At 46.3% G+C, this 27483-nt stretch overlaps 1 protein-coding gene across 3 annotated transcripts in view; it reads left to right on the forward strand.

Moving 5' to 3' along the window:
• Nucleotides 1–4748: 4748 nt before the first annotated feature.
• Nucleotides 4749–27483, forward strand: part of LOC126528197 (uncharacterized) — a 113963-nt gene continuing 91228 nt past the window's right edge. For 2 of the 3 annotated variants that reach the window (XR_011890012.1, XR_011890011.1), the window contains exons 1-3: nucleotides 5021–5176; nucleotides 12502–12620; nucleotides 15499–15537. Coding sequence is in view for 1 of the 3 variants with exons in the window: in XM_072284213.1 (XP_072140314.1) it covers nucleotides 15514–15537 (24 nt within the window). In the remaining 2 variants the exon portion in view is untranslated. Of the gene's footprint in view, nucleotides 5177–12501; nucleotides 12621–15498; nucleotides 15538–27483 lie in introns of all 3 variants that reach the window. The other variant, XM_072284213.1, reaches the window with a different exon arrangement.

The raw sequence follows: 27483 nt of genomic DNA on the forward strand, positions 1-27483 counted from the left end.
AGCCTTTTAGCACGCTATAGGAAGCCAATATAGATAGGTTGACTGCTTGTATTCCCCATATTTTTCAACTACTTGATATTGTTCCGGAGCAGTGGTGCATAGAGCGACTATGAAAGAAGACGACGATTTGGCGAAGTGAGCATGCGGCTGTTTCAGGCAGCCATCTTGTGTATCCAGCCTTGTTACAATTTTTAAATACCTGTAAATACACCTTCACTTGACAATTTCTACCCCGTGGCAATATATTGCATAAGTGTGAGCCGTTGCTGAATACAACTTCTTAACGCCAACCAGTCCTCTGTGTTCATTGAAGATAAGTGCAGCCCTGATTTTACTCAAAATTGATTTAGTAATTTTTTTTTTTTAGAATACCGAAGGCAAATGGCCTATGATTCTGCAGTTTTATCGCCTTCTTTCCTATGAATTATTATGGCGTGAGTGAATATTTTAAAAGTATCTGGTACACAAAGTCTTGAGCCCTTCAGTATAAACTTCGCAAGCTTTTCGAGCACAATATCTGCGCCTCCTTTCGTCAGATCGACTGCTAAACTATAATCTCCAGCCGCTTTCCACCGCCAATTCAACTCGCAAAGCCCTTATTACATTGTCCATAGTTTCACTTACCTCTTCTCTGTCCTCCTTTCCAGTCCGTGTAATTGTGACTACTTGGCTGTTTTGGGTATACTGTGCAGTTTGGTAAAGAAATTATCTGCCGCCCTAATAGGGCAAGGGGTCACACGTACACTGCACTTTTTTTAGAAGACAAGACCGACACAACTTTCCCATATCCATCACTTCCAGCCTCTATGAGTGGCTAGTAGCATGTTAGGCGGGAAATAACACTAGGGAAAAACACATTAAATCAACCACTGATTCTGACGCCATGACTACAGTTCCCCTGATTCACTTATTCCTTTAGCTTCCCTTTTCGTCTTCGTAACCTATTGCCGGATATTGATGACATTACCATGCTTAACTTTGACAGCATAGATGTTCGAAGTTTTCTTCCTACTTACTTAATGCTCCTTCCTTTCTTTGCTGCTTCTTCAATCTTCAGAATGTTACAAAATGTAATTTCGAATGCCATATCAAAACCGATCATCTCGCGTTGATCGGTTTTGAAGGTCAGCCAATCCGACTCTGTCCAGGGATTAGACACCTTCATGCTCTGCCACTTCTTTATTAGGTCATTTGTTAGGAGACATCGTGCCTGTTTGCTCACCGGGCTTACCGTAATTTTGTTTATGCTATGGAATTCATCGATGCTTCCAGCTGTATCCCTCTGAACTAGAAATCCTACCCCTTATACTCTCTCATGTGGAAGGCCCCTGTCGCAGAGCGTGTGAAAATTAGTCAGCAGTGTATATGCCTTTCAAACGCTTGCCGTTATGTGCAGAATAATATCGCAGGTAATGCTTATTATTTGCTCAAACTGCTTTGCTAAGATTCTTCTACTCGAGAAGGCTGGTGTGTTGAGAGTCGCTTTGTTCAGGTTCCTGCGGTGGTCACTCCGGATCCAGACATTCCTAGCACCCTCTGGCACCTCACAGGCCCTTCCACCGCTCCGATCAGGGGCTCCGCAGGCGCTGTACACTGATGGCCAGGGCTAATCTCAAGATTGGCACGATCAATGAGGGAAGCAGTGGCCATATATGCTGCACCAGGGAGGCCAATTGCTTTTCTGCCTGAGGAGTACCTCTTAATTTTACTGCGAAAGCGTCAAATGGCCCATTGAGCGAAAAAGCAGGCGACGTCTTTAGCAGTGAAACTTTCCATTGGCTGCGACGCCACGTCACGAGACGGTCTCGCATGCTCGAGACGCGGGACTGAAGGGAACACCTGCTGCCGCTGTGTCGCATGAGGGGTGTCGCATGTCGCTGTGTCGTGGCACCGCCGCGACGCCACGTCACCCTCGCTCTCCCACTCGGAAGCCTGCGCTATGCGCGTGTTCCTAGTCCGCGCAAGCTCTCGCCAGCACTCTAACTGCCGCCTCGGTAAGCATAAATCAAAACTCGCCACACAGCTCAACACGCTCGCATGCCCGCGAGGAGTTCATCATAACTCGAAGGATCTCTCTGCGTCGTTCAATTCGACATTCACGATTTCGCGTTCACAACTCATGAGAAGGGCTAAGTTGTCCTGGGATTTTTCTGTTTTCGTGTTTGAAACGCAGTGGGGCTTCATATAGTGTTACAACTCGACTAGTACAGTGCCATGGCTTTTGGCAAATTGTTTTTTGTTTCTGGACACGTGCGATAAGCCAAGCCTGAAAAATATAGTGCCTTGCACGTGGATCGGGGCTGCGACCCTCGAGGGCAGGAAACCGATGCTGTGTCTTACGTGAACTCCTTATGCGCTGCACACGTTGCAGATTCATGTATTCGTCTCATGATCCTGTCATCTAGGACAGAAATACATGCGCTACTTTTTGGCTAATATGTCTGTTTTCCAATGTTCCGGGCCCGATTCGATTGCCGGAAAAAAAGTGGGGTTGGGGGTGCTAGATATATCTCGTTACAAATTTCAGGGCCGCCAATGCCCTCAATAGCTGGTTACGTCCACAAGGGACGCTTAGTAAGATATCGCGAGGAGGCAGTCACGGTCGATGAGTTCGGCTAGACTCCAGCCTAACCTCAGATTTACCTAGGAGGATTTTGGCCCCTCTTCTTTTTGTGTTGAGCCTTCTTGCTGGAGCGCAAACATGAAAAGTCTCAGTTTCGCCTCAAAAACGCAGCATCAATTGCAGCTAGTCGACAACTATACGAAGTTAGAATAGCAGTTTTATCAGCCGTACAAACTCGTAAACATTCGGTTACTAACTAAACTAACAAGAATGGCATCACAGGTGCACAGGAGAAAGATGAACACATCTCAGTCGATTACAGCGCACACTCGCTGTTAAAACGCTGGAGTGAGAAACGCGGCAGCAGCAGCGAGTGAATTGACCTTCGTGCTGCCTCTCGCTTCAACGCGAGCTAAGTGCCGCGAACAGAGCGCACGCGAAGCTATCAGCCCTCTGTACTCTCTGTCCCCACCGCACATCACTTACAAGATACGGCCCGCGCGGGCGCGCCCTACGTAGCCGCCAGGGGAGTTGATCGCGCCGACCCCATCTCTCCCCGGCCCCTGATTCCTTGCGCGCGACGAAAGACGGCCGGTTTCCTCTGCGTTTTCCTCCCTTGCGGCCGCGAGGTTGAGTCACGATCGTCGGGTCACTCTCGCACGCTTTCACTCGCACATACAGCATACGGCGCCCTGAGATGATGTTATCACCCTTGTACTTAATGCGGAACATCACGACGACGACTACGGCAGAAATGTACCTGGAGCGTTTATATAATTGATATCGCAATAAAATGCATATCGGGCTGTCAAAATGGGCATGGGAACTTGTTTCTAATTCTTGGAGAAAAAATTATGAGGTTTTACATGCGAAAACCACTTTCTGATTATGAGGCACGCCGTAGTGGAGGACTCCAGAAATTTAGACCACCTTGGGTTCATTAACGTGCACCTAAATCTAAGTACACGGGTGTTTTCGCGTTTCGCCCCCATCGAAATGCGGCCGCCATGGCCGGGTTTCGATCCCGCGACCTCGTTCTCAGCAGCCCAACACCGTAGCCACTGAGCAACCACGGCGGGTGTTCTTCGAGTAAAAACTTCGAAGTAGGCATCGGTGCGAAATGACGGGGCCACATATTTATTTCATATGAGTGTTGCCAACCACGCGTACCACAGAAAAGACACCAGCAGACAATTCAGAACACACATAATTAACAAATGTTAGGAACACATGTATCTGTGGCGCAAGGGACATTTACGAAAATCTCCCTAGCAAGCAACATGTCCGAATATTCATGTTGCCGAATACAAAATAAGCTTTTGCCTTGTAAGAAATGTTTGCCATTGGCCGACCGATCTCACTAATATTATTCCCAACACCACCACTAGCTGACGCCTGCTTTCACTGGCAATTGTGTCGTAAAAACTATTTTGTGCTCACGGGCCGTGCTAATACACCGAGCTCCGCTTCTGTTACCAGTGCTTGCACACGAATGTCTGTGATTGGAATAAAAACTATCGCTTAAAAAATGCGTTCAAGTTCGCATAACATTGGTTGCATCAACGCTGGTGACGGCTACAGAAATTCGGTCGTAAGAACATAAGATATGCTTCGAAAAACTGTTCTATTTGTATATGCCGAGGTAGGTGGTTTGCCTGCGATGGCCCCGCCCCATTCTGCACCGAAAAAATGTGCTCGCGCACTTAGATTTAGGGGCTTAATGAAGGACCCGCGTTGGCAAACATTAACGCTTAGTTCTCCACAAGGGCGTCTCTCATTATGCCAGTGTTGGTTTGGGGCTTTGAGCCCCATCAATTAAACTCTTTTTTGTTGAGAAGACGATCACGCGACTGCGCAAATTACAAAATATATTTGTAAGCATGTATTCAACTCCGTGCATCACACGAAACCAGACATCGTGTTAAACGTTATAACGCTGGTCCTGGCACCATGGTTGCCGTAAATTGCCCCTGTGATGTTTGACAGGGTCTAAATTACGTTTAGACTTGACGAGAAAGAACGCAATGACAAAAACAGCGCGGGTGGTATATCATTCTCGTAAGTTAAAATCCTGGCTGCAAACATGCAACCGTTAAAGTTGCATGTTTTTTAATGGCTTTGTAATATTGCTCTCGTTTATACGTCCCTTTTAGGTATACTTATTTGCCATTTGTAGCTCTACAGACAGGAATCACAAAACATGATCTATCACGAGTGCTTAGATGCAAGAATGTTGCATACTTGTTATCTAGGCACACGCACGGGAGCTGAAAAAAAAAAAAAAGGTAATGTAGTTTGCCGGCGATGATGGAAGCGATTTTCGGGCTCGCACGTATTTCTTGGTTAAACTTACCGCGCTGTGTGGGCTCCTCCTCATAAAATACGTCGCTTATCTTTAAACAACCCAGAGCAAGTGTTCTTTCAAAAAAGCAGCTGGCTCTAATGTAAAGAGCCCTCGAGCCCGTGTGAACCTCACACAATAACAATGAGTTCCGACAAACGTTGCCTTATGCCAAAATAGGCTGAAAAAATGTGCGGTAATGCTTGCCGCACAAGATGTCTGAAGCTTTTTCCATGTGCTGTTTAATGAACAGCAGAATTTGGCAAACATTGGTAAGTGCCATGTCAGAAGCTTGCGAATTCATTCCGGTAGTTTTTGCGGCACCTTAGCAATGCGAACAAAATTAAGCGCGCACGCAAGAATTTCTCAGCCGTTAATAGCTTATCGATGTATGGGGCGCTTATATATATATATATATATATATATATATATATATATATATATATATAGAAATCACCTGTCGCAGATGGCGTAATTGTATCTAGTTCTTCAGCTAAATCTACTCGACGCAGTAGGCCTTACTCGCACGACAAATCGGAATGCATAATCGACTTATGAACAAAAATAAACTAATTATACCTTTTTCAATAATCACTTTACGGCACATATTGCAACTTAGGAATTGTTGCCAGCAAGCTTGCGATGCATATTCAATTGGAACAAATTCTAAGGATCGCGCGGGTTTCGAGGTATGCGCCGTGAAATATGCGCAAGAATTTGTTATACTTCTACTCACTTTTTCCACAAAGTCCCGTGTTATCCTTTGAAGAACAAAGGCAATCGGAATGTCCATCTATTTCGTCACACAGACTGGCAATTAATATCTGGAAACTGGTGGCATTTCTGAAATTCGTTCCAAGTGGATATTCCTTGCCAACTCACCATATTGCAATCAATGTGTGCCCCTAATGTACATAATTAAAACTTTAATTGGTACAAATTTTAAACAGATCGATTATTCAAAGCAATTTCTCTTACAAGTAATATCAATTTCTTTGAGTAATCCAGATCAGTGGCTAGCATAATGCTTCCTGCCGCAGGCTATTTTAAAAAACTCTGCATGGTCTAAAAAAAAAAAAAAAAGACACACACACTCGGTATCTATCGCAACTTTCTTCACACGCTGCCGACGACACGTACGTATACCTCATTGATTAGCTATGCGGTTTGAAGCACTGAACCAATGTTAGAGCGATGACCGACGCCGTAATCGAAGACTCCGAAAGACTTTTGGCCAACTTGTGTAGTTTACAGCACACCCATTGTTATAAGTACGTGAGATTTTACCGCGTAAAACAGCGATATGTGTTCATTTCATTTCGTTCTTATTCGAACATTTTGAGAAATTCCCACGAAGACAGGCAGACAGGCAGGTCTCCTAACTGGGGCCACTCATCTTGCTGCACTTCGGAGAGATACAGCAAAGCAGAACCCTAAACAATATACTATCTACAGCGAAGATTAGTTGCATCATCATCATCATCATCATCATCATCATCATCAACAACAACAACAACAACAACAACAATATAAGTAAGTGACGCAGAACATGCAAAAAATATTTACGTCACGCTTATCAAGAAGTACGCAAGATGTGTGTGTTGGTCATACGACAGTAGTGTGAAACAACACTTGATACACATACATTAAAGCAAGCAGCTATCGAAATGAGAAATAGAACCCGAAAGAGTTACGTTAACTGCACAATTCAAATCGTGGAGAAAAACTAAAGTGACAAGCTAAAGGTGCCGAATTCAGAGTGTCAAGTATACGTACAATGAACTAAAGTGTCGCTTTACCTCACAGTTAAAGCGCACAATTTAACTCGTTCTGCGGGCAAACTAATCAAGATACGGAGATGAAAGTTAGCATAGGGGTAGTCTATAAAATGTAAATTGGATCTGCACTTTTCTGAGCTCTCGTGAGAATAGGCCTACCTGGATTGGTTGCCAAGAAAGGCACAGACTGGGACGCCAACAATTTCGTCAAGCGCGGCTTTCAGCACCACACTTATTTTCAACGTTGTTCCAACAAAAATAGCTCTTTTCTGGCTTAAGCGTAGATGCTTTTAATGGTTGTATGTATCGGGCCAAGACCCGCCGTGGTTGCTTAGTGGCTATGTTGTAGGGCCGCTGAACAGGATGCCGCATTTCGGTGGGGGCGAGATACGAAAACACCCGTGTACTTAAATGTAGGTGCAGGTTAAAGAACCCCAGGTGGTCCAAATTTCCGTAGTCGCCCCCTAAGGCATACCTCATAATCTGGTTTTGCCACGTAAAACCCCGTAATTTTTACAATTTCTTTTTATCTGGCCAAGCTTCCTGTCAGGGTTCGCGACGGAACTTACGCTAAAGCTTGCGCATACGTAAATTGCTGAGAAGCCAGACAACGAGGTGTCATTGTACCACCTTCATCTTCACGACGCCGCTAACCGTAGCATGGCGCACATGTCGTTAATGCATGATAATGACAACAAGTATAGTGACGCGCCGATATGGTGCCACAGTTATCGTACTCCGGGACTCTGCCGTGGTGCCAACGGTTGTGCAAAACAGACATAAGGGCTGGAACTGTCAAACTGTTCGTGGCATGTATTGGCAGTTGCTACACATAAAACGGTGACTTTTATTTCATGCTAACCAAGATTCGCACCTGGCGAACTAGTGTAACGATGAAACCTGCATCAAAATGCAGGAGGTAGAATTAGCTCGTTACTGGGGTAGATTACAAAAATCGTTGCACGAAAACGTCATTTCTGACGCCTGGCTTCGTCCAGCTGTGACCTGCCATTTGCACTGCGCGTGTGCGGAAGGGGTAGCGAACTTCTAGCTTTGATATAAGGTGTGTCGGCATCATATACAACATTCTGGCGACAACATTGGTTTTGGGTATGTCTATACGTATACATTACTGGCACCTCGGCGTGTTTATAGAAACGCACTGTAACTTGCAGATCCAAGCGACTTTTCCTTCTAACGCACGTCGCGGCTAGTATATGATACTCTCAATCGCTCCATGAAACTTTAGCTCCCTTTAATTATTGGTGCATGGTAACGCCTCAGAACACTGTACTGCAACTTAATGTCGAAACAAAACTCAAACGAATCTGCCTGAGCATTCCAGTTTGCTCCTGTAAAACACAATGTTAAAAAGAAGATTTTCCTTACTTTAAAGCTTGTTAAATGAAAGACGAAGTGTGAATATAGTGACATCCCTGGCTGGTTAACCTAGTGGGGACATGCTGCGTACTAAAACCACTACAACCGCACGCAAACAGTTTATGTTGGTGTGCTGTTGAAACACGCCGGCTTTGTATTAACTTTATGGGCGCCATTTGGCTGTAAGTCTGTCTCACAGGGAAGCTATTTTCTTGCATTTAGGAAGAACTCAGTAAGAAACTTGCAAGGTAAGACAGTTTTGTGACCCATTAGCAACGCAACGAACTTTATAATAACGTACAGATCCGAAGTTGCTGCGAAAACATTCTCGTAAACGCACAGTTAGCTTTGCCACAAGGAATCTTTCCAACTGACGACACACGCACGTATCTCGGGCGAAAAATGTATTTTATTCGACGAACAATGTCGATGCGGCGCGTTAAAGAAGTAACGACGTGCTACTGAGGAGTACTAACATGCATAGTTTATATGTTATACTGAATAACAGCAGTTGCCGCCATTATTCAGGAAATCGGAGTGTGGCGAAGTTAACTTTACAGCAGGGAGAAACCTTTAGTTATAAACTAAAGAAAAAAGGAAATGCTACAGGGTCTGCTACGACACTCTACCGAGGCTAGCCTATCAGGCCTGAGCTCAGAAAATAGGGCCGACCCCGTTAGCCGGAAATACCCTTCCTTCCCACATACGCTCTGGCTTTACCCACACCCACAAGAAGCGCTACCGAAAATCCTCTGAAGAGTACATCCGTCCACACATCCCTAATCCCTCGTTGACTGGCTCACTCTACCGTGCGAGGGGATAGAGGGAAAAGGTTAATGATACGAAATGCAGAGAGGTCGGCCTGAGGTACCTTCCTCTACCCAGCAACTCTGCGCAGGGCAAAGGGAGGGAAGAAAAAAAGAGCATGAGGGGTGACGACGTCGACAGAAGGAGGATATAAAACATACGAGCTATTAGGTCTACTCAAGGGCTACAATCCGGACCCGTACCGTTTCAAAAGCAAGGCAAGTCCGGGATTGGCTGAAAACTAGATTTAAGGTCTCGCCAAGGGCCTAAACTAAAGGCATCTGACCACGGCGGTCTGTCGAGGCGCGTAGGCTCATTGCTCAAATTTCCTCGCTCTTCCACGTATTGAGGACAGCTCACACAACACGTGACCTATGACCTCGTGCACGTGGCACAGCTCAGAGTCTGGAGACTCGGTGCGTCAGGTTAGATGCACGTACAAAGGCGTAAACAATGAGGAAATGCACAGGAACATAATGGCGTCCTGCAGCGACATAAACAGGCTGATTTCATTCCACTCATTTACTCTCAGTTTTAACAGCAATGCAGGGAAGAGTTGATAACGTCGGGCAATTGCATCACGCGCGTATAATTGGCAGTCTTGAAATTGCTGTCAACGACGATGGAAGCGATGTCCTCGGGAAGGCGTTCGGTACAAATTAAAGGAACATACAAACTTGTACGGCAATCAGGCACGCCGAGTTTGACCACGTGGTTTTTGCGAGAAGAATGTAAGGGTGTGCCTTGAGAAAAGCGGGTTACCTAGGACGGGGTTGAGAAGGTACATTTTTATAGAAAACACACCAACGAGCAGGCTTACATCCAGCCGGAAGATCAAGCAAGTTAAAATATAATTTCGGTAATGTAACACTTACAGGGCGCAATGACAATGATGACGACGAGGCCCTAGGCAGTTAAGCAGAGGATCGTTGCCAATAACGAGTAAGGCTCCTCTTCCTTATTATCAGCTGTAGGGGCTTCGCGGCTATAGCATCCCAATGCTAAGCACGAGGTTACGGGATCAAAACCCGGGCTCGGGTCTCCGCATTTCCATGGCGTTTAAATGCAAGCACGCCCACGTACCGTGTATTGGGTGCATGTTAAAGGACCCCAGATGGCCAAACTTAACCCGGAGACCCCCACTACGGCGTGCCTCATAAATATATCGCGGTTTTGGCACGAAAATGACCAGAGTTTTCTTTCTTCCTTTCCTTCCTCACAAAGTTCTTCGAAGGAGCAAAAAGCACGTTGCACTGTGAAGCATATAATAATAATAATAATTATTATTATTATTATTTGTTTTGAACACATATACACATATACACAGGTATCAGGAAAGGGAAAGCGAGGAGCAGGCTGGCAACTGCCACCGGAAGGGGCACAACGCCTGCCTACTCTTCTGAAGGGAGGCGTCTCCACGATGAGACGCCAAGTAAAGCTGCACGTAATCACCGTTTCACCGGTAGTCGGTTCACAATGTACACTATAAGGTGTTTGAACCCGCCACCTCCCATCTTCGAAGGAAGAAGCGTTAGGGTACAGTACTGATCACACACAGTAGAACCGGTCACTGAAGGTCACGCTACTACAGAATGTTGAATGTTCATGCTACAAACGTGAACCTAAGTTAGTTAGTTCTATAAAGGTTAGTAGGGCGCGATGGGCCTGATCATGTTTTGATGCACAGCCACTGGGGTATAAACATTCCTCGAGTGTCGCACACCGCAGGCCAAGGAGATGATAGTTTCTCACTAGCGACATGCGCTGCGCACTGAAAGCGAGACACTCAAATATAAGGTGCTGAAGTGTCTCGTAGCAGCCACAAGACGTACACAATGGACTTTCCGCACGCCCTTGTCTCTATAAACGTTCGTGCACGTTCACGCAACCAACCCTCAGCTTGAGCAGTTGTGCTCTAGCGCGACGAGGCAAGCCTCGACCACGCAAACGGGGCGGGAACGTTCCATCTGCGACGCGCTGATCTGGATGCTGCTTGAGTAGGTGGCGACGAATCAGCAGACGAGCGTCATCAAGCTTGCACAAAATTTCTGGGCAGTCACAGTTGTTATGAACGCAACTTGAAGCGAGCCGATCAGCCTCTTCATTTCCGGCGATTCCTACATGTGAAGGTATCCATTGAGCAACAAGAGATACCCCACGTGATGTAATTTTGCTCGCAGAGTCATTAATGCTGCGCACAAGTGGACAATCAAGCTCACTGCGTTGTAACCTGCTAAGGGCAGCACGGGAGTCCGTAAAGATGACAACCTTCGATGTAATTAACTCCTCTTGCAGGTATTTCAGTGCAACATTAATCGCTGCTAGTTCCGCAGTTGTTGACGAAGTTGGATGAGGTATTTGAAAGATACGTCGTAGTTGAGTTGAAGGGCAGTAAAAAGCTGCAGAGACGCCTTGACCGTCGTTGTGTACAGATGCATCTGTGAAAACTTGAAGATAATCTGGAAACTTTTCGAACAAGTGAGACTGAGCCAATTGGAATATTGCCGAAACAGCCATATCAGACTTTTTGTGCATGTCAGGGATTGTGAGGAAAATGGGGAATACGTGTTTCGTGATACCTTTTGGAGGCGGAGACGTATCTGAAGCAGCATGTTCAGAAATGGTAGTGATATCCATAAATAATGCCGCCATTTTTCCCATGCGAGATAATGGGCGGTGAATCAGACGATCAAGGAGCGATTGACCATTCGATGTGCAGTGCAGACGCTCAATATGATATAGAGCTCTCTGATCTGCTTGCAGCCTACACAAGCGGAATTCAGGCACGGATTACTGAAGAATCATGAATCCAAACGTCGCTTTCCGATATTTGCTACGCGATCGAACTATTAAAACGCAATTTAATATTATGCTATTTTTTGGTTGAAGAAATGAATTGTTCCCTTTCCCACAGGTCCTTTGCCAGTGATAAGTGTTTCTTTCTTTTTCTTCGTTTTTACTGTGACTGCAATATAGGTGAAAACTCTGCTCTGTGAAAATAGGTGCAAACGCTATCAACCGTCCATCGTTTGGCTGAGAGGGGTTACGAGTGTAAAAAACGAAAACTACATTATCGGTGATATGGGGATGGAAAACAATATATATATATATATATATATATATATATATATATATATATATATATATATACATATATATATACCAGAAATAAAGCAGTTCTGGGTCCGCGTAAATATCCACAGTGAAGTAGGCGCTTCATACGCGCGTCTACTTCACTGTATATATATATATATATATATATATATATATATATATATATATATATATATATATATATATATATATATATGTGTGTGTGTGTGTGTGTGTGTGTGTGTGTGTGTGTGTGTGTGTGTGTGTGTGTGTGTGTGTGTGTGTGTGTGTGTGTGTGTGTGTGCGCGTGTGTGTGTGCGCGCGCGCGTGTGTGTACGTGAGTGCGTGCATGCGTGCTTGCGTGTGTGTGGACTTCGAAAATTCAGATTGCAGCGACTCTGTTCTTGTTCTGTCTTCTTTTCGAATGTTCGCGCTGTCTTTGTAAACCTGAGGCTACGCTTAATAATGTTCGCCTCAGAAAAGCGAAGTTTCTTGTGCATTATTTCTTACCTTCCTTCCTTGTCACTACATGGTCACAGGCCGTACAGCGATCATTGGGCCCGTCGCTAGTGGTCATTGCTGCGTTGGTGACATCGGAAGTCAACGCTCTAAACAAGAGTCCACCGCGGTTACCGACAGACGATACGACACACGTCGAGTGAGTACAACATCGTAGATTGCATACTTATGATTAAAAAAAATGTACAGTGCTTGATTAAAAGAAATTGAAGTAGGGCAAACAGTGCCTCTAAATTTCACAGCGAAATTATTATAACACAGAGGGTTACGAAATCAGTTCAGCGATTCAATAGTTTTTCACGGTCTCAAAGGCACAGCTTCGCTTTAAGAGACGCCGTTGCGGGAGTTTGGGATTAAGTTTTTACCACCTAGGCATTTTTTTACCGTGCGTCTAAATCTATAAGCACACTGGCATTTCGCATTTCACTTTCAATGAAATGCGGCCAGCCGTAGCCCGAAATTTAAACTACGACCCCAGGCTCAGCAACAAAGCGCCATAGCCACTTATACACCGAGCCAAGTGAGAGGGGACGTTCTGCATGTTGGTAGTGAAAGGAATAATATTAAAAATAAAAGATAGTGGTTCATGTTGACAGTATATAACACCTTTGTTCCTTCTCTACAGAACGATGGCGGGGCGAAGATGATTACAATCTCCGATTGCCTTTGGCAAAAAGAAATGAATGCAAGAGCAGATTTCGTGTGACAGAAAGGAAAAGACACTTTCTTGGAATGCACCTTGAGGAATGACAAATAACGAATTGGCGTCAAATAATTTCATTGCGTAAGAAAATACGCAAGAAAGAAATACAAAAAGAAGCAATACAAAATTGTGCGAAAAGAAAAACGAGCACAGCCACATCGTCTGTAGCTCTATCTGCGCCTTGAGGACGCAAGGGATGTATCAGTCTTGTCGAGGGAAGAATGTTGAAAGGTGTATAGACCTCTGCATACACATGTGTGTACACAGAAGGTACGACACGTATCTAAACACACTTAAGGCTGCACATCCCTTGTGTCACAGCGGCATTTGTCTATTTTTTTCTGCCTGACCGTTTGCAGTATGTCCTGAAAGACCACACATGTCCAGTAATTTTGGACATTGCCCCTTCGGCTATCTGCCAACCTCTACAACACTACACCTACGTAACTTAAGGGACAGCATATTATAATATATATATATATATATATATATATATATATATATATATATATATATATATATATTGTGTTATAGCCCTGTTTTGGTAAGAATTAACACGCTGCGATAACGCAACAGCAAGATTACGAAGGAGAGCCGTGTACATAAATAACTACGCATGCTAATAAAAGGGCGTGCCCTCTAGACTATGATAACTGAAAATTGTTGGAATTCAGGTAGCCTTCTGAAACATTTTTTTTCTTCTTTTTTGATGCAGCCCATTGAGTTGCGCTGGCTTATTACGTTGAAGATCGACAGATTGCCCCTAGTGGCGATGTCCAATTATAGTAACATTTAGCAGCATTATATTTCGTTATTTCCTACGCTATGCTTTCGGCAACCCGGCCCCCGGCCAATTCTCCCAATTAATACGTGTCACTGGCTTTAACGTTATCATCACTATAATTATCATAATCAAAATTTGAAGAGCAAGCGAACAAGACGGCGGCATTAACTGAGAAAGCTTGCTTATAGTGCATTAAATCGGCTAAGAGCCACCTTATCTAAGCTTTTTTTTTTTTATTTCAGCAGAGGCAGAAATTTTTCTTTCGTTAGCAAATGCGTGTTGCGAAGCTATAGTTTTTGAAGTTCTAACCTGAAATGCCGGTAGGTTTGAGACAGACACCTATAGCTTGGGAACAAAGTCTAATTTTGCTATTCAAGTACATGTAAAACGCAGAAATGCAGTCCTTTGACAAACACTTAACCAATTTGAATAAAATTTCTTGCAGTTAATAGAAAAAGAGACATTCTGCGGAATGCAGGAAGCAGAACATTAATTAAGCACCTCGAAGGCTTCTAAAAAATTGCAAATAGATTGGTGTGCTTATAAAAATTGAAGCACGGTATTAACCTATCCTTTAACTCTACATCAAAGCTAGATATACCGTTCTGTAAACGGTATGTTAGAAGACGTGAAGTGCACAAAGATGGCGTTCAGAGGTTACGTGAAATTGCTACGATGCTTACAAGAGTTTTGCAAACTTGCTACACAGAAATCCGTGCCATACTTCAGAATGGTGAATAGCACATCAAACTGTCTGAATAGGTGCGCTTCACATAACAGTGGCATCTGTTACTGTGGAGCAGCTATAAGGTGCAAACTTGATTGTTCAGATTTTTCTTGCGATATTTCAAAATTTGCTGCTAAAAGCATTTACAACCCAAATAAATAATATTTTCCCTACAGTCGGTAGGCCGAAACGTTTACCTTAACATGCAAAAAAATCCCGTAAAAATTGGTGCAGAGGTCACAGAGAAAAATTATTTCCCAGTTCCCATGTAACTCGGTAAGAGCTCCTAAGGTAATTTGCAGTTGAGATATGTTTATTCAGACAAAAGGAAGAGATAAAGAGAAAGAAAGAAATTCAGGCAGCAAGATATTCGTCATGTCTAGAATCTCACCTACCCAAGTTTCATCTCTAATCTATCAGGCGATACCAGATGCTATGATAAGCCATAAGAAATTCCTCTCGAGATTAAAGTACTTTGACGGCCTAGCTTCCCAACCGAGTTGGAAGCAGCAAAAGCATGAGCATCATTTCTGAGTTCAGGGGGCGCGGTGAAAGCTTCGGATATTGGGGCATAGTCTCGGGCAACCAACAAATCAGAACAGGCAGCAATTTCTTGGTCCATTACACTTGAATAAATGGAATTCCTTCTTATGTATTCTTTACCCTTTCCCCTCCCCAAGTGTAGGGTAGACAACCGGGCACGTCTTTGGTTAACCTCCCTACACTTCCCACTTCGTTTCTCTCTCCCTCTTCTGAAATATCGTTCTAAGCACTCAGGCGCACTCTGTCTCGTTTCCCTACAGTGAATATGGCGAGGAATGGCCGATGGAAGACATGAAATCGTAAGTGCCCTTGTGCTACTCGCAAGGTCATTGGAAATTCAGTTCAATGAAAATCTGCTGAACACATTGCAGCTTTGCAGTTGTAGAATCATGCTTGAACTAGCTGCACCTCAGTTGTTGTAGGCTAATTATGGCTTCTCGGAAAAGAGATTATTCTTGTCTTCAATCAAATTTCTTCATTTGAAGGAATGAAATTTTCTCCGACTGGGGGGGGGGGGGGGGGGCGGCGAAGCTTTCTCTCTATGGAACCTGTATGAGATTTCTTTTTTAGCTTCGTTCTATTACCTGATGAGTGAATTTACTTCACTTCACGAAACGTCGTTTCCTTAAAAAAATGCAGACTCATGTGCTCCCCGATTGAACAAGTCCAGATAGAATAGGTTATATTAAAACAGCATGGAACCGGTCAGTCAGAAAAAAAAAATCACATTTTCGACCGAGAGGAGAAGCATTGATAACGACAGCAAATTATTAAACAACTACACGAAGCGAGGTTGGTCGTCTTATCGACCGTGTAAATTGCAGTAAACATTCGCTTACTAATTAAATTAACAAGCACGATGTGACACGTGCGCAGCCAAACACGAACTGATCGCGCACGACGACCGCGAGCAGTCGCTGTCACAACTGGCGTAATAAAGAGCGCCGGACTCGGGGAGTGGACGCTTCGGGCTGTCTCTCGTTTCAACGCGTGTTTCACACTAGGCCGCTTTAGCTTCACGCACGCGGAAGGCTTTGCGTACGCAAGCATGAGAGTTCTACGCGCAGTACGTGCCGCACACGTGGTGCGCTTGTAGTTTCACGTACGCCACAGTCTGTGGGTGGAGGTCTCGCAAACTTATAGATCGTTGCTTCTGCGTGTCTACTGGGGCCCTCTGCCGGCAGACATGTCAATCGGATTTGGCTCTAGCACGTCGCGTAGTAAGTCGAGGTCGTCCGACTTCCAAAAGCGCAAAAGCGCAGCGCCACACGCACCGTCGGCACGGTCGATGCCATCTTGGAAATGCTCTCGGCTGCTTCGAGATCTCGCGCGACCAGCTCGAGCGACCAGCTCGCAGAGCCCGCGTCACGTACGTGGAGTGTGCAACGCAAACGCGCAGATTTCGCGTGCGTACGTGGGGACGCGACGATGCACCGTACGCTGGGCGCATGCGCATTTGAATACCGCAATATATTCACGCACGTAGCACTACTACATACGTGACACGGATACTGTCTACTTCCAACACTAGGCTACTACCTGGAACCCTTCTGAAGCGACCAGCCTCTCAGTTCGCCCAAACTTTGCACCTGATGCAGAGAACCTCTAAGGTACGGCGCGTGTGCAGCCATGTGCAGCCACAGCAGGGGTAAAGGAGAAGGCGCACGCTCGCCTGCTCCCCCCCCCCCCCTCCCCAGCACGCGTTTATCCCATGACCACCGACATAGCGCACGCGGGAGGACGACATGCATCGAGCCACCACCCTTCTCATATCACCATTGAGCACGTTTTCTAGCACCTACAGCAAATGGCACTCCGAAGCAGGTTATTACCGCACTTTAACTTCCTACGGACGACACTTGGACTTTCGAAGACGAGAGAAAAGTTCGCCTGGATTGCCCAAATAGTTACTGCCGCAGTTAATGTAATTTAACGCTTACGCACGTTTTAAGCTTATGCGCAGTAGTATGCACTCAAAATGCGCTTGCGCACGAAAGCTACATCGATGCATGGGCAGTATCATAGCTATAGAAAATATTCTGTTTACGCTTGTATTCAGAATCAAAATGATATTGTGAAGGCCAAATACACGGAAGTGAAATAAAGCAATTAGGCTTGAGGCATGCAAAATCAAAATGTCCTGAAAAATTTCTTGCGAAATAAAAAAGAAACACGTCAATACGTTTCCTCAGTTCAAAACACCAGCGATCTGCGCGCATGCAGCCACAGTGACTTGGTTATTCGCAACTTGCATCGTATCTTTACGAAACAATTTCTTATTTTTCATGCCCCTGGTGTTGGTTCAAGCGTTCTGGTAAGTGTTCCGGTTGAGAAACCTCACTTTATTGCAGTGAGCAAAGTGTGCTAAGCTTAATAGAAAACTCAGCCACCGGGTATTGACTAAACGTGATGTACTGCAGCGCGAGATACGTGGTGAAACGTCTTTTTGTCAACTTCGTCGTGTGTCATGTCTGTTGCGCTACAGCACATTACGTTTAGTGGCCTGAAATGAACGCAGCCAAGCGAAGACCGTTAGCCTAGCCATTAAGAGAGCGGGGGTATATAATAGACAGGTCTGGAGTTCTTCGATATAGCGTTGTAGGCAAAACATGCAATAAAACTGCCTTGTAACAAAGTGGAGCAGGACAATACCATAGATATATCCTATAGACATGTACAGCGAAGTTGTCTATGGCTAGGAACCTGGAATTTCTTCGTGGAGTAACCTCGACAGGAAACTATCATCGTCAGCTCATACCCCGTAAGGCAGAGGCAACAAGCACTCAGCAAAGTGAAGTGAACAGTGCATGCACTATTTTGAATCACGCATACAACATACAGAACAGCGTATACGTTTCAAGAAAGAACAAGCCCAAAACAAGCATCCGAACCAAGTGAATAATTGATGATGAGGTGCTCCTGCGCCTACATGCAATGCAAAGCACGTAGCGCTCCCCGTATACGTTTCCCGATAAAGATTACTGTTGCACAAGCTGCCGCGGCGACGGCAGCTTGACTGTAGCATACGAAGCGGGGAGTGACGTAACAACACTTTCGCACGTAAACGGAGAACCCGCCTAGCAAGTGATTTGTGTTGCGACAGTACTATGGGAAGGCCACCTATAGTGAGGACTCCTGAAGAGCAGCGTGCGTGCGAGGCGCGGCGAATTTATCTTCTCTCTGGTTCACTATATGTAGGTGCACGAAGTAGGGGCCCAAACCAAGTCGCAGGCCATCGAAAAGTACGTCTTAGGCAATAATTAGGTAAAGTGCATGAGAATGTCGCAACGTGAATAATCTCAACGTACGTCACAACGCATAATCATTCTAGTTATCGTTCACAGCTTCGCTGACCGACCACCTTTACGGCGTGGATTGGAGACAATTTTTTTCCTGTCATCGGGCGAGGAGGAAAGGGCGCGCGGCGAGAATATCGTCCTCCCTGGCTTGTGCGAGCCGCGTGGCGCTACTATAATGTGCTGCCGTGGCGTGATGCGGAACGATTAGCAAATGTTGTTAACTCGTTCTCCGCGAAATTTGCATGATGTCAGTTCACACGAGGCCGTTGTCTCATAATTCTTGATCGCTTCTCAAGGTCACTTCCTGACGGAACAGACCTTTTTGAGAAGCGATCAAGTTTGAAAATTATCCGGAATGAAGAATGAAGAATGAACATTCTAACAAAGCAAGTTTGAATGATTATTTCTTGAACTACGTAAAAATAAATTTGCGCATCCCATAGGCTGTGCGAATTGGTTTGCAAAGCTTCATGTTCGTGAGAAAAATTGTCTGGCGACCATTTGCAACTTGAAGGGCTCACAACCAAGCAGGACACATAATGACCGGGAAGCGCATTGTTGAACACAAACGTGTGGCGTTCGAATCTACGAATGAGATAACGAAGTTTGAATGACGACGACGGCGTGATGGTGACGGCATGACGACTACGAAATTACGACTAAGGCATGACGAGGACGACGAGGTAATGACGGGTTGACGACGATTACATGATCACTAATTACGATGGCGCAATAACGATGGAATGACGACAACGGAACGACGATGAAATGACGATGACGGTGTGACGGCGACGCAATCACGACGATAGAGTGAATACGGAACGGCGACCGCTGCACGACAACGAAGGAGTAATCGCGATGGAACGAAGACGACGAAATGACAACGGTAGCATGACGGCGATGGCGGGTTTGGGTTGGAAGCTCACGCCCACACATATACTTGTGTACATCGCCTGCCATCCCGGGCCGCCTCGGTTTCCACCGTATCCGACACAGGTTATCATTATATCTGGGATTGGTTACTTGGGCAAGACAGCAGTAGCCAGCAGCTGAAGAGTTGCGGAAAGAAGCGGAAAACGCTCCAAATGACAAAAATGAAAAAAAAAAAAGGTATGTCAAAACTCATCTCACGGTGATTGCCGATGGTAATGCGATTAGCATTCGCGCAATGTAGCGACACACCGTTTTCCTGACGTCATTTCTTCTAACATTTGCACTTTTCATTCTGAGACTTCCGTTGCTTTGGTTATTTGTGGCATAATGCGGTATGCTCCCATGTTGGTATGGCGCTTTGCCTGTCATAGTGACGCATGAGCGACGAGCACGGCATGGCGACAACGGTCTGATAATGGATGAATAACTGCGATTGTCCGAAGACGACGCCATGACGACGACGACATGGAAACTGCGGTATAATAACGACTGAATGAAGACTGCATGATTACGATAGAACAACGAAGGGCTAACGTCGATGCGACGACAAAAGCAGTATGACGACGCCGGATGGACGACAACGGGATGACGTTATACTGAAACGATGACAATGACGACACGACAGCTGGGCGACGACTGTGGGACGACGACGACGTGACGAGAGTGTTAGAATGACCACGACAGAACGACCGCGACGGCATCACGGCCACAGTATGACGACGACGCAATGAATACGATGGTAGGACAACTGTGTGAGGACAGTCTGATGACGATGAGCGTAGGACGCTAATGATGTAACGACGACTGCATCACGAAGCCTGTTTCACGACGATGGCCTCTCCTACTCCGACCTCCGGTGCTGGAGCGAGGATTCCGCCTCCTTCCTCCGGCACCACGCTTACCGACGGGTGAGAAACCAGGCCACCGCCCAAGAAAGAAACTGTCCGGGTAAACAAAGAACGCTACTCGCTTTCAAAGGTATTGAATACAGTTCGTTGCAACGTGCTGCACAGTTTGGAGGCGCAAGAAAAGCAATATGCACTCAAGTGTTCTGCACACAAAAGAGAGAAAGGGAACAGTTTGCCGAATTTTCTGCAGCCATAATGATGAGAAAAATGAAACATAATTACACGCAAGCCGCTCTTGCAAACCTTGGCCGGTTATAAATAACGTGGTATCAAAAGCAGACGAGTTTTCTTTTTTTGTGTGTGAAAGCTAAAGCTATACATATCCAACGCTGATTGTTGAACAGCGGCACATTATGGACTCCTGCAAGGAACGATACTGGACTATTCGAGATTTCAACTCTAGCTTCAATAACAAGTTAAAAGGAAGCTCACATCTAAATACATGGGAAATGAGAAATTGTTTGTCCCGGAAGCCACTACGCTAAATGTGATGAGGTTTAAGTTGCATTTAAAAGAAAAAGTTAAAATTTAGTGACTGCTGGAAGCGGATTCTTGAGTTAGGCTGTCATATTTTATGAAAATTGTTTAATATCGCAAAGTATTAGAAAACAAAAATATCAAGTTTCCAACTTTATAACTCATTCATAAAAAATATAACAAATCTGTGAAGTGCATTTACCAGTATATCTAGAGCGGACAAAATTTACGTGTTTTGCATGGATCTCAATTACATCCCCAATATGTGAGTAGGACTTTTGCGAAACCCTCGTAATAAACGTAACAAAATCACGTAAGATATAAATAGATATATTGAATTTATCTGCATTGGACGCTCTAATGGATGCGGTTTAGAGACTACAAATATCTGGTTTCAGTGCAGAGCTAGTAATTTGTAAAATTCGTGCTAATATTTTTTTCAACCTTACCAATTTTTAAAATTCATTAAAAATTCCAGCCATAAATGAAACTCCCGCTTCCGACATTCACTAGAATTTAACATTCTCTCTCAAACGCCACAAATTTGGGGGAAATTGGCCAAGGGTCACCCGAGAAACGCATTTCTGCGTTTTGCATTATTTGAGTAGGCGGCAACGAAGTTGGCCCTTAACTAAAGCTTCCTCTTAAGGTGCAGTTTGTTATGTTAGCGCAAGTTACTGGGCATAATATTTTGGTGCACGGCATGCTGGTACAAAACGTGCTACAACCGTTCGTATGTTCACGAAGATATAACTTTAAACTAACGTAGTAGGAAAAAAAAAATGTCGCAGTTTCGCCCACAAGGCGAAGCGTCGATGGCGATAGGAAACTAATAGATAGCTATACGAAGTGTCAGTAGCCGAGGCCTCACCCAGCCGCCCCGGCACAGAGCCACAAAATCCCGATAAAGAAAGGCGCCAGGCAGGGAGATACGATCTCTCCAATGCTATTCACAACGTGTTGACAGGAGGTATTCAACGAACTGGATTGGGGATAAGGGGATTGGGGATAAGGGTTAATGGAGAATACCTTTGTAACTTGCGATTCGCTGATGATATTGCCTTGCTCAGTAACTCAGGGGACCAATTGCAATGCATGCTCACTGACCTGGAGAGGAAAAGCAGAAGGGTGGGTCTAAAAATTAATCTGCAGAAAACTAAAGTAATGCTTAACAGTCTCGGAAGGGAACATCAGTTTGCGATAGGTAGCGAGGCACCGGAAGTGGTAAGGGAATACATCTACTTAGGGCAGGTAGTGACCGCGCATCCGGATCATGAGACTGAAAGAATCAGAAGAATAATAACGGGCTGGGGTGCATATGGCAGGCATTCTCAGATCATGAACAGCAGGTTGCCATTATCCCTCAAGAGAAAAGTTTATAACAGCTGTGTCTTACCAGTACTCACGTACCGGGCAGAAACCTGGATTCTTACGAAAAGGGTTCTACTTAAATTGAGGACGACGCAACGAGCTATGGAAAGAAGAATGATGGGTGTAACGTTAAGGGATAAGAAAAGAGCAGATTGGGTGAGGGAACAAACGCGAGTTAATGACATCTTAGTTGAAATCAAGAAATAGAAATGGGCATGGGCAGGACATGTAATGAGGAGGGAAGATAACCGATGGTCATTAAGGGTTACGGACTGGATTCCAAGGGAAGGGAAGCGTAGCAGGGGGCGGCAGAAAGTAAGGTGGGCGGATGAGATTAAGAAGTTCGCAGGGACAACATGGCCACAACTAGTACATGACCGGTGTAGTTGGAGAAGTTTGGGAGGGGCCTTTGCCCTGCAGTTGGCGTAGCCAGGCTGATAATGATGATACGAAGTAAGGATGGTAGTTTTGTCGGCCGTATAAACTTGTAAACATTCAATTACTAAATTAACAAGCACGTTGCCACGCGCGCACGGGTAAACATAATACATCTCGTCTGATGACCGCGGAAACTTGCTGTGAAAACGCTGGAGTGAGTAATTACGGAAGCAGCAGTGAGCGAACTGACCTTTGTGCGTCTCTCGCTCCAACGCAAACGAAGCGTCAAAAGCACAGCGCATTCGAAGCTGCCGGCACTACGCGCACTCTGCCAACATCGCAGATTGCTTTGAAAATGAGGCCCGCGCGGGCGCGCACTTAGGCTACGCCGCGAATCGCTTTTAAGATAAGGCGCCCGCAACGAGACGTTCATTTGAGGGATCTCCAGTCGTTTGTTCGCAGGCGCGTGTAAGAGTGGGCGCGAGAGAGAAAATTTGAGGGATTTTGCGCCTTGACTATATGACTATGCCTAGGTACTAAGGAGGAGGTTTTTTAGCCCGTGTTCTAGGCGTTTGTCCCTAGGTGTGCCGGCATTGCGGAGTGGGGTCGAGTTTGTTTACACTCCGACGCAGGCTGCCGGCGCGGTAAAGTAGGAGAAGCAGTAGGCACTGGCGCCCGATTCGGCGACCGCTTTGCCGGACACTGTCTCGCACCTGCGGTGGATCATGGCTTTCTCGCGCCTTACGACGATGTACGTCGTAAGTACCATCGCAGATGTTTCTGTTGGAGCAGTAGCGACCGTAGTAGAGCCCGGGCCGCATAGATTAAAAATCTAGAACGCAGAACGCCTTAGCACTCGCGGTTGAACGCAAGTGAATGAAAGGCCACCGCTGACGATGACCGACACACCACCAGCGCCGCAGGCTCGAGAAAATCTGTCCGGCGTACCTTCAAAGGCAAAGTTTTGACTGGTGCTGCAGAAGTCGCGGGGCATGGTACTGCTAAACTTACTGTCACAAGTTGGAGGCTGTATGTAATTATATTTATTCAATCGTGTTTTTTACAAATTGTTACAACGCGTCATTATTTCGCATTATTGGTGGCGCCTCCAGGACAACAAAGTGGCAACGGGGACACCAAAGCTAAAACCCGGACTGGTCCGTGGGTTTGCGCTCGCTGAGGCCTGCGCGTGCCAGGGGTGTATAAGATCGGCTGCCCGCTATCGCGGACAGCCAGTTTTTTATGCGAACACCCCCTGGAACGCTTCGGCCACGGTGGCCCCAACCCACGGGCGCCCTGCTTCCAGCTTTGATCCTCGCGGTACCCCTTGGGTGCCCTGGAGATCGTGCGCCACCTATTTTGTTATAACTTCAGGTGCTCTGCTGAGGCCTCTGTTTGCCGGTTACATGTGCCCTCCTGGAGCAGTGCTTGTAAAAAATCCGATCTATCATCGCGGCGAAAAAAAGCGACCCGCGACTTATACAACACCAGTCAGAACCTTGCACCTTCAGACACAGCGATCACCAAATGGGGCGTCGGTGCCCACTGCCTCACCGCGCGGGCATCCAGCCCGCGCTGTGAGGCCGCGCTCCGCAACACCGGCATGTCTAGGCGACAAAACCATACAACACGCTGCTTCGCGCTGCAGTATTTTCGGCTTTTCCCCGTGTTTTACTGGGAGATGCCGCTCCCGCTCCCACGGCAATGGAAGTGGAGTCGGCAGAATGCCGACGCGGCGTGACTGCTTCGGCAGGTACCGGCCCGAGGAAGAGAAATTGCCCACCGAGTCAAGCTTACAGCGAGGACACTGTGTTGTACTCCTGCTCAAGCGATGACGCCTAAGATGACGAAGGCTTCGAAAGAGTGGTACACCGGAAGGCCAAGAGAAGAAGCATCAGCGGACGGTCGTCGTCAAGTAAGTCTACCGTCGTTCCACAGCGAAAGCCATCGGCGCACACAATACTTTTTGTGCCGGACACACCTGCCGACAACCTCAACTACCTTAAGCGAGAAGCGATTTCCGTTTCTCTGGAGGCTCTTGTCCCAGGAGAAATCAAAGATATCAGAATTAATTCTCGAAAGAACGTCATAGCTATCGACGTCCACAGCCGAAGCGCAATCAATGCTTTGATGGCAGTAAAGCTCCTGGGCAACATCAATGTCCACTACCTCATTCCGCAAGACAACGAAACCAAGGATGGTGTTGTTTATGACATTGACACATTCATTAACGACAGCGACCTGCCAATTTTAATCAAACCTGCGACAGATGGTGTTGCCTTACTACAAGCTCGGCGCCTTGGCAAGTCGACCTGTTTAAGGCTCGTGTTTAAAGGTGACTGCTTACCATCACTTGTAAAGGTAGGCCACTTTCGGCATGTGGTACGACCTTTCGTACCCAAACCACTTCAGTGGAGAAGGTGTCAAAGAATTGGATATGTGAGTGCTGTCTGCCGAAATACAACGATATGCCCACGATGTTCCGAACAACACGACACTGACACTTGCCGTGCAACAGAGCTCAAGTGCCCAAATTGTCAAGGATCGCACTCTGCATCCTCAAAAGACTGTCCACGCCTAAAGAAAGAGCACAAAATCTTGAGAAAAAATTGGAGGACGCTTAAGCTTCGCCTTCAAAAGTGGACGCGATAGCGTTATCGCACCCCGTTCGCACCGCCTACTCAAACGCGCTACGCCAGCCAAACGTCGCGATCGGCACAGATAACCGGGCCCCGACGCGCCATGAAGGTGGACGCGATCATGGGGCGAGTGGCGCGCCACGTGTCGGGGCAGCGCCGTACATTGCGAGGAGGGGGACTTCTGTGTTGGCCGCAAGATGGCTTTGCGTGTGTGCAGAGCGCAGCAGAAATGTAGCGGAAACGTACTTCGCTACTCGTGAAACTGCGACTTCTGTAAGTTACATGGTCATAATTACAATTATGCACCGCAGTATAACTTTTTACGGCACGTTTCTAAGGCAACACCGCATTCACTAGAGACGATTTTGTCCCGTTTTGAAGGAACAAACTCGTGGCTGAGTGGTAGCGTCTCCGTCTCACACTCCGGAGACCCTGGTTTGATTCCCACCAGCCCATCTTGCAAGATGTTCTTTATTTATGAAGTGCCTTCTGGGATTTATCGCTCACGGCCAACGCCACTGACGCTGACGACACCGGCTTTTCTGCGACACGAGCTCCTTAACGCTGTCGCGTTAAAATGTCCAGAGACGGATCGTCACACAGAGATGCTTCTGAAGCGATAAGGCGACATCGCTCCCGGAAACGAAAGTCTATGAAATCCTCTTCCGGTTCAAGGGAAATGTCTCGTCCGCCAACGCCGCCTCCTGTTCCATCTGTCTCCAATAAGAGCACGAATGTCAACGAAAGAAGTCGCCATGCTTCATCAAGTGAGGCGTGGCCGAGGACATGCCACGCGCCAGAACCACAGCAAATGACTCGCCACTTAAAGTCAAATGTCACTACAGTTGAACAAATGCAAGACAAGGACTCACAAGTGATTGTCATGCTCAAATCGCTCACGAATGTCATGCGTCTACTACTGACGAACATGGACACTCCGGCTGCTCCTAGCGCCCTGCAAGTATTCGACGCGCTGACTCCAGTACTTGAAAGCATCGCATAGCACCATGGCTCGCCCCTCGCTGCCCTTCCACAAGGAAGTCAAGAAAGCATCTTTACTGCAGTGGAATGCCCGTGGTCTCAAATCAAGAATTTCAGATTTTAACCATTTTGTCTTCGAAAACCGTTTTCCCATCCTCGTAATTTGCGAACCGAACGTGCAGAATGTTATACGCATTTCTCGCTATGAGGCATTCATGTCCTCTACGTGTGGTGATGTGAGCAAGGTAATTGTATATATTAGGTGTGATCTGACTTACCTGCTGCACCGAGTCCCGCCTCACGACGACAACCAGTACGTTTGTCTAATCGTGAAAACGAATAAGCTTACGTTCACACTCGTCGCTGTGTACATTGCTCCTTCAAGTGGCTTCGACTCTAAACGACTGCACGACGTGCTATCAGCGACACCCGGCCCTACGGTTCTCACAGGAGATTTTAATGCTCACCATCCGCTTTGGGGGAGCTTGAAGATGGACTCCAGGGGAAGGGGACTAGCATCCTTTGCCACACAGCACGACCTTTACTGCCTCACCGATGGTAGTCCGGCATATTTACGCGGGCCTACGTAGAGCAGCTGCCTAGACTTGACCCTGGTTTCTTGGCGTCTTGAAAGAAACGTGCAATGGTTTACAGACATCGAATCACATGGAAACGACCATATGCCGACGTACCTGAAGATCAAGGGACTATCGAAATGCTCCTCCATGGCCCTCCGGCGAATTGACTGGTCGGCGTTTCGATCGCACATGGAGAGAGTATGTCAGCAAGGGAACCATTCAAGTCTGGAACACGAAATTCAAAAAGCCACGAAAGAGCCTACGCGTAGTTTCGAGCCTTTCCCGAAATATGAAGAATTTGAAGCAGAACTGCAGCGACTACGAGCAATTCGCCGGCGGGCTGAAAGAAGATACAGGAGGACTAAATCCATCCATGATCTCCGAGAGGCAAGGCGGATACAAAAGAAGATTCAACGTCGCATCGATGCACTACAATCTCAAAGATGGAAACGTTTCTGTGAGTCGTTGGATCCACGTCAGCGATTATCTCAGATATGGAGAACCATGCGTGGGCTTCGCGTATCACCACAACAGCGTGTTCCTTTCACATCCCTCGCTTTGGACCAAGGTCGCAGCGAAATTGACATTGCTGAAGAATTTTGCTCAAGACTTTCCAGCTTGCAGTTCCAACGCGCAATTACACCATGTGCCACTCCTGTGCCACGGGATTCCCGCATGGAT

Source organism: Dermacentor andersoni, chromosome 9 (genome assembly GCF_023375885.2).
Source record: "Dermacentor andersoni chromosome 9, qqDerAnde1_hic_scaffold, whole genome shotgun sequence".
Lineage (NCBI taxonomy): Eukaryota > Metazoa > Arthropoda > Arachnida > Ixodida > Ixodidae > Dermacentor > Dermacentor andersoni.